The 11871-nt window shown below is 34.4% G+C and overlaps 1 protein-coding gene across 3 annotated transcripts; it reads left to right on the forward strand.

Moving 5' to 3' along the window:
- The first annotated feature begins 8429 nt into the window (after positions 1-8429).
- Positions 8430-10707, forward strand: LOC128671245 (uncharacterized). 3 transcript variants are annotated; one of them, XM_053747571.2, is made up of 5 exons: positions 8430-8551; positions 8898-9322; positions 9483-9587; positions 9764-9919; positions 10563-10707. In XM_053747571.2, the coding sequence occupies exons 2-5, from the start codon at positions 8906-8908 to the stop codon at positions 10614-10616; spliced, it is 732 nt and encodes a 243-aa protein (XP_053603546.1). In that variant the 5' UTR covers positions 8430-8551; positions 8898-8905; the 3' UTR covers positions 10617-10707. The 3 variants fall into 3 exon arrangements, with proteins under 3 accessions (XP_053603546.1, XP_053603544.1, XP_053603545.1); XM_053747569.2 differs by having other exon boundaries at positions 8445-9322; XM_053747570.2 differs by lacking the exon at positions 9483-9587 and having other exon boundaries at positions 8445-9322.
- Positions 10708-11871: the final 1164 nt, after the last annotated feature.

The following is an 11871-nucleotide window of genomic DNA, read 5'->3' on the forward strand; positions in this document are numbered from 1 at the left end:
TGAGTGTAGTTGGGCGCCATAATCGCAGTGCGTTCGGAAACGTAAGACGGCTTGCGTCATAAACAATATGTATAGTAAGGAACAAGTAAGATATTGCGAACGGAGGACGGTGAAATGTGCCACAACGTCACTCAGTTATAATATAGCATTACCTATTTCTACTTACTTATTCCGAGCCTCAGTGACGCCAAAGTGGATCTTGACTTCTAAAACCATAAAGCGCCATTGTGTCTATTCTATGGTTCACCAGTAACAGCTCCCAATTGACGCCGATTAGCCTCCACAGTGTCACTTCAGTGGTATCTGAGGCGCCCAACTGAACGTCGACCTGACGCCAGCTCCACACTGTCGCCGAACTCAGACACATGCCGACACGAATTCTTGAACATTTCGTAGTTTGATTCCGCCAAAGTTTTTGGCAAACTGTTTGGCGACAGTGTGGAGCTGGCATGGCATTTTTCCGCGAAAGGTTGATTGGACGCCACGATCCTCTCCAGATGACCAAGCCAGCGCAGCCGCTGTGTCTTTACGCCCAGTATATTCCACTCCCTCACCAGCTCCACAATTTACTTCTACAAAACAGTACAATTTCATTCTCCTGTAAATATCGAGGTTTGAACTTTGAAATCTAACATGACGTCAGCTGCAGGTTACAGAATTCTAAGGGTACATTCATGCCGCTACCAGTTTTTGTAGAGAAACGTTTCCAATAGATACTGAGCAAGATTGATATTAAAATGTAATTTAATACTAGACTTAGTATGCTGCCACACACATCACTATATAAATAAAGTAAAAATAAAAGGTATCTAGATTGGATACTGGCACACTGTACAATGTTGCCCACAAAACATAACAGCAGTATGGACGCACGTTTAGATTGCGCTTGGTCTGTTTGTTTCAACGGTTTTGACCGGTAGCATGGATGAACATTTGGCTTTCGACTCCACTTAAATTCACAAACATGTTAGCCCGAGTAGTATTCGAGTACTTACATAAGGCGCTATATACTTACGAGTACCTACCCGCACACTAGCACCACCATCACATGTTTATCAATTTATTTTATTTCTCAGCAAAAAATAAATATTAGCATATTACGCCGAACTAGATAAGGAATTTTAGTAGAAAATATTATGGTTTAATATATATAGATAGAAAATATTATAGTATAATTATATAAAACAATGTGGTCACAGTTGACTAGACAATTTATGTATAACTAGCGACCCGTCCAGGCTTCGCCCGCGTCAAAACATAATTTAGGTATACACCAAAAACTTCAACAGAAATCACACTATCTATTGGTGAAAAAACATTAAAATCCGTGCATTACTTTTTGAGTTTATCGAGAACAGACCCTCGGCAGAGGAGTACGTATAGAGATGGCCCCCAGTGTTCCGGTACATACATTTTATGTCGGTATTGGTCGGTATATATTTAAGTACTCGCCTACCAAAATGCAAGTAAATTTAGTATGCACAGAATTCAGTGGTTTGATTACATACAGTATTTAATTAGGTAATTTAGTTAATTCAGTTTTGTATAGGTTATTATAAATTATATTATTATTTTTAGTCTCTCTATCTCTCATCTGAGCGTTTTCTCGATTTCTACCTCAGCCGTTGAGCATCGGGGCCTGAACATTAAACAATATTACAGGCAGGAGTCGTGTCCGTTGTCCTGATCATGAATATCGAACAGTTATTATGAGTCGGACAATATTACCTTTCCTCTAAAATTAATAAGAAGGTTACCCTCGTCAAACAGTCTGGCAACACAGCTATAGAATTCAATTTAGGAGTGTTTAGACATGGCAACACTCAGGCTACAGCTGTGATCCTCCGCCAATTTAATCACGCCGGCCACTGTTTTGATTAATTACGAGGAGGATAGTAATTGTCAGGTTGGCTGCAACATCGAGTTCAGTGTTCAAAAATTTATTATATATTTTTTACAAAACACACTAAGTACTTAGATTGTCACACTCATGACCCCTCGACTTATACAGCCTTAAATTTAGTTCATAAGCAGATTCATATCTGTTGTCTTTGCTTGCGTACCTACTGTTTCATTCCCTATTGATCATATTGAGGAACAAAACATTTTTATTTATAGCCATACACCACAAGGTTGCCTTTATGTTCTGTTCAAACAAATAAATTATTATCGTGATGACTGCGGCCATTTTGAATAAATGAATACACTAAATACGGTATCTTTTAAAGGAAATAATATACGAACATGGACGATTTTGAGACAAAGGAATAATCAACTAGTATACTTAATTATTATTATCCCTATTCTTAGTCGTATACGAGCACATTTGTTAAACAATGGAGAAAATAACATGGATTAAATTGTTCTTCCAATTAAAATGTTGCCACGAATAAAGTTATATCGTATTTGAATACTTAAATAGACAACTAGACGGCAAATGCCTTCTGGCCTTCATAATAGATATCATCAAATCGCAGAATTTGTTGAAATTAGATGTTGACACTATAAACACGCGAAAACACAAACATAAATATTCAGTAATATGAAATAAATTTGATTCTATTTTTAGGAAACATTTCCATTCTGTTCGCAAACGAAATATCTAATCCATTGCCCTTTGTCATTGTGAGTCTCGTAACAGTCTAAAAAACCATTCCCACCCTTTGTTTTGGGTTCTAGTTTTTTCGGTTCTCTTCAATTAGCAAACCTGCCGCAGACAGACGGACAAGCATCGATCAGTTAGCGCCACAAACATGACTGACATCCGTAAATAACAGACTAATCCCTTTCCTATTGGATTTTTCAGAATTTCCGCCATGTCTGTTTGTCGAAGCTAGAAAATAGCGTACAGCTGAATCGAGGCCGGCGCAAACCTTTTGTGTTTTATTTTTATTGTCTTTTGGCCTTCATTGTGTTATTTGGGTATTGAATTGATTTTATGTTTGTAAATTCTCAAGTGATACTTAGTTATGAGTAGTTGGAAAACAAAAAAATAAAGGTGTACATAGTTAGGAATGAATATGACTTAAATTATGTATTAAACATTAGACTGTCAGTAAACTCGTCCTTCGAATACTAAATTTTATCTGAAAATTAGCTAATTTTTCAGACAACTTTGGAAACAGAACCCTAGAGAGTGAAAATAGTCGGATAATTATGTTTGCTTTCACGTTTTTCTGCACGCATTCCTGAAAATGAAAAGAGTTTTGAGGATTTTCAGAATACTCTGCATAGCTAAGTATCAGATTATTTTCAACAGCTCCTAACAGAAAATCGCCCATGTACGCATGTACGTATAAACCTTCTTTAAATTATTTATCATCTTCATTTATTCGCAACACGTCAGTTATATATCTTTTTAAATCTGTTTTCTGCAGCCAATAAACAAGTCATTACAAAATTTATTCCTAACTCTATCTATTATACATGTGTATTGCAATTCTTTCTCTTTCTTTCTATTTAATGAACAACATTGTCATCATAAGTACCAATCTGTATTGAATTTATAAAATTTAGGCCATTTGAGATCAGTTTTCAGCAATATCGTTCGCAGTGGAGCATCAAAAGAGAAAACACAATTTTCCTCGTATGTTTGGTTAAGCGATGTATCTGCGCCTAAACAAACAATGTTTCCATGGCTTACACTGTTTTGTTTGCAACAAAGACGTTATTATGATCTATTTACAAAACATTCGGGAATAATGGTAAATTTAGAAATGATTCCGAAATGACACACCTCATTCCTAGTTCTTAATCTTAACCTGTCCCTAGGCTATAATATTCTTAGTTTTGAACCAGCAAGGTCTAAGAAGCCCGAATCTTACGCGATCGAAAAATTCGCGTTCGTCTTGAAACTCGAATTCTAGTGATGACGCCGTTTCTTCATTTTAAGAAATTCACAATAGAATCCAAGTTTTAAAAACGGAGCGAGGAGAGAAATACAGAAAATGTGTTATCTTCGGAAACAAACTTTCGAAGTAGGTAGGTAAGTACGTGAAAATTGGACCCCAGCATAGAAAATAAATGCTATTAGGTTAGTAGCAAAAGCAAGTATTAATAATACCTATAGCGACCGTTGTTTATTCACCCAGAAACAACCCCAATAGAGCGTAAGGCATAGTAATGCCGACTCAGTGAGTCAGCGGCGGCGGCCGGCAGCAATCCATCAATATGTCTCCGTCTTGATGACCCAATGGACATCATCCACATTCTCAAATAAAAGGACAGCAATTGATTTTAGAAAATAGTCCTACCAACCAAAAAATCCAATTGGCTTAGTTTATGTAAAAAGCAATAGCATAAGCATAAGCATTTCAATCATTCAATACATGTATCTTGGCCGTGTTTCTAAACCTATAAAATTGAATACGTGGCAGAAATTTTGTAAATTGTAAATATCAGTAAACATTTGCAATTTCAGTTTAAAATTTACAACCGTACAATCTTAGATTTCAAAACGAAACAAGGACAGAAAACTAAATGTTTCTACCTATCTATCTACATTTTGAGATATAGCAAAGCTTAATAAGTTCACCGAGGCTTTAAACCTACTTGAAATGAGATGCTTTATTATCAAACAGCTTTCCAATGGCGAAACATAATGACCAAACATCGGGCGAAATAGAATTAAATGTTTAACCCTATTTCAACTTTTAATTATCAGTTTTGGTTAGATACTTACTTAGGTTTAAGCGTGACTCGTGTTATTATTATTTAAATATGTATCGTAGTCTATTTTATTCCTTTTTCTCCTTAGTTAAAATTGTTCATATCACTTTATTAAACAAACGCATTTAAATTATACATTTTAGGGAAGTATATTTAGCACAAGATTGTATTCATTAAAAATGTTGCGAGTTTGAGGTAAGCTAACCAACATAACTATTAAAGCATTAGAAGATTAGGAATAAGGTTGCTTGATAAATCTAGGTACAAAAATAATTATAACACCTACCGACATAAATAAAATAATACCTACTCGTAGGCGACATAATTTTATATGAAATTCAGAGGCGTAGAGACAACTGAAAATCAAGTAACCCTTCATAGACCACATGTCGCGGTAATAGTGGTGAATTCTCAATGTGTTTGGGTTGGTTGCTTTCACTGTACCGTGTATGTGAAAATGACGGTGTGGAGGTAATAAAAACTTTGCTGAAACTCAAACAGCACACGCTCGGCTTTACGCAAACATTTTTCGCAACTTCTCCGTAACACGTTCGCTTTTAAAGGGCATTAGCAGTTATGCAAATGGGGAATCCGCTTAAAGGAATTTTATAAATTTGCTACATTCGCGCATGTGCATGGATTGCGCGCTCGAATGGAACATTTGGAGGTTTGCTTGCGCCAAATTTTACCTATAGTAAGTAGGTTAAATATGGTGGTAGTTCATTTCATAATAAAAAGACGTGCTTTTAGCTTAGACTTTGTTTTCCTTTATAAACTACCTATCAAATATTATCTATTAATCCAGTAAACGTTATTAATTTGCCATTTTAACAAACTTGAAATAACCAAAGAGTTTGGAAAACCCTGTTATTTATAACTTCAAAGAGTTTACGAAGTAGATATACTCCAGTTGAAGTTCCCTTCATTATTTTTCATAAACTCTGCAAAGTGAACTGAAAACAGCTGTCGTGGTTCAGGCATTTTGCGCAGAAGGCCGGCTCTTTTGACCGCGGCCTGAATATAAATGAACGTATAAGTTGCTCTGCTAGACTAGCGGAAACTGACTTATCTCCACCAATATTTTACTACATTATACCACAACATACCTACTTATATACTTTCTAACAGAGTGTGGTTTCCGATGTTTTCTAGTCAACTAAAGGCATCTAACACGACTACCGTCATCTACTTATATACTAGTAACTTAACACTTTCACGGACGCACGACTGCTATACCTAGCGGTCGTAATAATTAAACTTCTTTTGAGTCTCGTTGAGCGTCCACGAAAGTATTAATAGGTAGTACCTATACCAGTGGTTTCCTCATGCTGTTTTCCTTCACCGGAAACAAGCGATGGTCTATGAAAATGACGTTGGTCATTCAATTCATGTTGTTCGAGCAGGACTCAAATCTCAGAACCTGGGATCACAAGCAGGGCGCCTTTACCACATGGACCACCACCTATTCTACGTGATAATGCCCCAGTGACCTAAGAAAGATGTACCCATTTATAAATCAATCTCAGTAATTAGTATAACTAATTTAATTCAAATTTAAACATAGGAATACGATTCAAAGGGTACCTAATCATTTCACCTCGTCCTCATTTCAATCGCAAGACAAGAAGCCGTTCGCTCACAGCGTCTTTTTATTTCGAGTACGAATCTGGAATGACTGTATTTTATCCTGTCTAAACTATTTTGTACTGTAAAATTTAATTCTCTCATTGATGCTATTTATGGAAAAGTTTCTAAGCGCTATTTCACATCATTTATATATCTATCCTACTCACGTTGAGTAAATGCTTTGTGTGATGACATTGAATATTAATAATATAAATAATAATAAATATTAATAAATAATATATTAATAATGAATATTAATAATATAACATCATGCTGCAAGCTCTTTGAACCTGATTAGGTTACTATAGCAACTAGAAGAATTTAGAAACTATTTTGAAATTCAGACCGAGTCGGATAGACTGTGAGAAGTGGAGAAGAAACGTAGGAATAAAACTCTCGGATGAAACCAGGAGAAACCAGGTCGCTCGGGTCAGATAAGAGAGGGATTTGTTATATCTTTATTATTTAGCATTACGGAGTGAATTATTTTTACGTTGAATTAATTATTCAAAATGTGCAAACGTCCTTTCCCTAATCCTCGGCGACCCTCTCGTCTCCTCAGCAGAATATCAAATGAGATATTTCTTCAGAATATTTAAACATTTATTTTAGTAGGCCTTTTATTTACTTGTTACTGGAAGAGCCCTACGGCTTCACTTTCGTTGGAATTTTGGAAAGAAAAAGGGAGAGGCTCTAGCTTTTGTCCAGCAATTTGTCGTGGAGTTACTTATGGGACTTAATATCTACCCAGTTAAAATTTTGGTTGATAAAAAATAGCTTTCCACATGGTGTTTTACATTGAAAGCATGATTCAAATCGAGTTAATTAGTAGTTTTTAGAAAGTAGCACATTTTAACAAAGTAACCATTCAGGTACAAAAGTACATACAAATGTAATAATTTGTATATGTACCCAAATGTTTTGAATCCTATGCCTAAATATCTAGAAGTATGCTTTTCTGGATTAGACATCCAGAAAACACTTTTAAGGTCAGTGTAACGTAAAGGAACTTAACTTACACTGACCTTAAAAAGTTGTCTGTCTTTGTCATTTCCACTGATATACTTCTCATCATTTTGAGCCTACATGTATGTACCTATTAACAGGCATATGCATTAAAGGGATGATCTAACGGTCGTATTCCGATACTTTCTATCATTATATATCATAGACTCGAATCTACTTATAGGCTAAGTATTTTTACAATAATTTCATATTTGCCACATGCTCTTACTTTTACATAGTTGAGGGTTTGTATAGTATGATTTCAAACGTCTTTGTTACTCTGATGTTCAGTGATAGCAAAACCAGTCGTGTGTGTAATTTAATTTAATTTAATCAATAGTGTGACAGCAATATACGCAAGCACAGCCAACATAATTAGCTATTCTAAGTGGAGCCGCAGAATGTAATGTGAATTTAATATAAGATACTAGATTACGAAACTATTACATATTAGTAACATAATTTATTTATAGAGACTTAAATCTATCTTTACAGGATAATCCTACCTAATACTTGCGATTAAATGTATGGTAATTTGTTACTTTTCACAGCAAATAATAAATAACGCCACTTTTATGAATTCATTAGCAGTGCAGCTGAGCAGGGAGAACCCGTGGCACTTGTAATGTCTACAGTAGATAGGTACGGAGTAAATCTCCATATTGTAATATTTATTTGGAATAAAATACGCTAATTAATGCTACGTGAAATTTTTCGCAACAATATATAGATATATTTTCCTTAGTCTGAATTTTTTTATATTTTTCAACATCATGAATCAATTTGAAGAAGAAACAACAACAAAATTTACTTTGAACTTTTAAAGCAATTTGTGTTATACTTTCGTCAGGTTGGGAATTGTTGTTATAATGTGTTATTATAATGTGATGATGCTAATGTGATAAACATAAAAGGTACATAATCACGCCATTATTTCATCAAAGTCATAATAATGAGACCGCAAAGCTGTTTGAAATTAATTTAAATTATTATATTCCATCAATCAACCAATCATAGGTACATCAGTTACACTTGTAACTTCGCAGTGAACCTGCAATTTATATACACTATAAATATCATTACAAGATTTTAAACAACTGCATTGTGTAACGTACTTTCACTGTAAAGAGAAAACATTTAGAAAATAGAAATGTTGGTATCCGATCTAAATTTTCAAAAACAATTCTTCATATCCATGATTCCGCTCAAGCTAAACGGTTCGCACCCAAACATACCTCGAAATAGATTTTGGGTAGGAAAAACTTTTGTACTAATGATCAATTTAGCGATCATAATGTGGTTACTTTTTAATGCGGTGTTTAATCACGACATACCTGATAGAAATTATTCTGATATGTGTGGAAATTCCATCATGTTACTTATTGGCACGAACACCATTATCAAATTCTGGTTCCTTCATTACAATCGGAAGTACATGGCTGAACTGTTTCAATTTGTTGAAAATGATTACGAGCTAAGTAAATATTTATCTGAGGAAGAAAAGGAAATTGTTATTAAACACGTTAAGATTAGCATTACAGTTACAAAACACTCGCTTTTCAGTTTCTTTAATGGTTTTATTTTTTTTATACGTGCAGTGAGTTTAATGAGTTATTACACATGGAAAGGACAATTCCGTTTAGTTCATATGTATGATATAGCATTACCAGGACAATATAACGAGCGGAGGAATGATCCCATGGTTTATTTCTTTTGTTTGTATTGTGCTACATTTTTTGGAGTTTATGCGTCCACAATGAATACTGCTTTTGAACCATTGGTTCCAATAACTCTTTTACACATAAAAGGTCAAGTTCAAATATGTAGCAACAGAATGAAGGAATTATTTACTAAAAATAAAAATCCGGAAGAAGTTTATCGAGAAATAAAATGGGTTAATTTAAAGCTGCAAAAATTGTACAATGTTTTGGAGGGATTGAACACAAAATTCGGACCCCTATATGAATTTACTTTGAAAGTAAATACGGGACTGTTCCCATTAATTTCTTTTCGTGTAGTGCAGGTAAGCAAAGATTTTTGTTGATAAAAAAAAATTTCAACTGTTCGTTTATTGGAGATGAAATAAATTGAATTTTTTAAAGTAATTATTAACACGTACAAATGTTACGTAATGAGGTATATATGTATATTGTTTTGTATCCGTATTTTCTAAATTGTTGTAGGGTATCGTCGACAGAAATGTGAGAATAGAATTCGTATCATTTTTCATAAATTTGATTTTCCATTCTTTTGTACCCTGTGAGTACAGTGAGCGCCTATTGGGTGAAGTAAGTTTATTTATTTTTTATATAAATAACACTTGGTCATCCAGAAAGAAAAACTGAAAAATACACTTATTAACCTGAAAAAAAATATATTTATTTTAAATTATATTTATCATATATGTATATAGAATACTTAGTTACCATGGTGTTCACATTATACATAATTTAATTTCTCTTAGAGTGAACAATTACGAGAAGCTATATATTCCTGCAATTGGGAAAATCATACAGATAAGAAAGTAAGAACATCGATTATAATAATGCTTGCGCGGACACAGAAGGCTATGCATTTTATGAGTATATTTCATCCTATCTGCAGGGACACCTTCTCTTTGGTGAGTAGACCAGGTGTCATGTACTACCTGCGTAAGTATAATTTCATAATTTGGCCCTGCTTAGTAATCGATATCAAATAGGTAATTGAACTAGGTATATTATTACTATTTTCTTCTTCAAAATCATCAAGTCATTCATAAGAAAGTCTTTCTTGAGGCATGTGGTTCTCACCTTAGAATATAACGCACCAATGGATGTCGTACGCCTTCACAGCTGAATAGCAAAAATGGCATTAATAGTTGACTAGCGACCCACCCCGGCTTCCCTCGGGTAAAACTATAGTAAAAGAGTAGCCTATGTCACTCCTGAAGGTTTCGTCGATGTCTATGCAAAATTTCATCAAAATCGCTCCAGTAAATTTCGAGTTTATTCATAACAAACAAACAAAAACAAAAATACGAATCTTTTCTCTTTATAATATTAGTAAGGGTGAGAGATGAATAAATAGGTACATAACGAACGAGAATAAACCTTCAGCAATATCTTCTTCAGTCGGTCTTCTCAGAACCTATCACGGTCGCGCTAATGGAATGGTTTCCTATCATGCATTTCCTAGATTTTCCCGCCAAAGCTCGTTGGCGAAACCGTTTCCGAGAAACTGTAAAACACCCAGTTTGCAGTTGTGACCTTTTTTTCTTTCAGGTATGCCGTCAAAGTTACACCATTTTCAATGTTATTTACGCAGCGTGGATGTAAAAAAGATAATCTTTAATTCTATTTGGGAGAGATGATATTGCACATATTTTTTTGAAAATGTTGACTGTTAGAAGATAAAATTTCTTATAAAATACAAAGTTGTATTTAGAGTTGAAAACCTCTTTTATTATATCTATCCAAATATATCGGTAAAAGAATGAACCTAGTCTGATTTTTTTTTAATAAACAATAACGCTTCTTTATGAAGCGTTATTGAACGCTTTGGAACGTTCGCCTGTAAACCAAAGGTTCCAGGTTCGAATCCTACTCGTGCCACATGATTCTGACTCATGCCAATCTGACTCATATTTAGTAGTTTTCATCGACTACCACTTGCTTCCGGTGTAGGAAAACATCGCGAGGAAACCTGCACTTTGGTTGATTATCATCTTGTGTGTGAAATGGAGAAGGCAATGGCAAATCGCTCCATTAAAGTCTCAAGGAAGCGTTGTGTGTATTTTTCATTCCATTATATTTTAGTAGTTTGGCGAATACTGCTATAAACGTAACATCAAATTGTTACGTTTATAGCAAAATTAATAATTCTAATTGCTTATATAAGAAAACGAACATCAGCAACAGAACTTATTTATTATATACCGTTAATATCATACAGCCACTTTTTACTTACAAATATTGACGCAGAAAAACTTGAAAACCCAATGCGACAGACAATTTACAGAAATGGTCATTGCGCTCTGTTCCACCGGTCCTAAGCTAACAGAATAATCTGGGAAATAAGGGATGAACGAAAATTTATTCGACCCACAAAAGTCTTGCAGTTTACGACGACCATAAACCCGAAGGCTGGAGTGATTGTTGACTGTTGTCTGCGTTCTGATAGTTTTGGTTATGACATACCTACGACAAACGATAATGTAGCAGTAATTTACTTATGATACAGATTTACACTATGACAAACTCGTACGTACTATACGTAGAAATACTTAAATAAAACCTTCTGCGAGTACTTTTAATACTACGTCCATGCAAAAATTTAAAATGTTTTGTAGTCTTCAACTAGGTGATTTTATTCGATATTCATTTAAATTAGTATATTAGACTAGTCAATATTACTTACCTTTTAATGCCATTCTCATTTCCTAGAAACCCTCAACTTATAAGTTCTTTGACATCAAACAATAATATAAATATGTACTTACCCATGTATAATTGTCTTGGTGGTTACACCAAAACATCTTCGAACTGAGTCATTTATAACTCCTTAGCGATCGACAAACGAGCGAGTGCCTAA

The sequence above is a fragment of the Plodia interpunctella genome, chromosome 7 (assembly GCF_027563975.2).
Source record: "Plodia interpunctella isolate USDA-ARS_2022_Savannah chromosome 7, ilPloInte3.2, whole genome shotgun sequence".
Taxonomy (NCBI): domain Eukaryota; kingdom Metazoa; phylum Arthropoda; class Insecta; order Lepidoptera; family Pyralidae; genus Plodia; species Plodia interpunctella.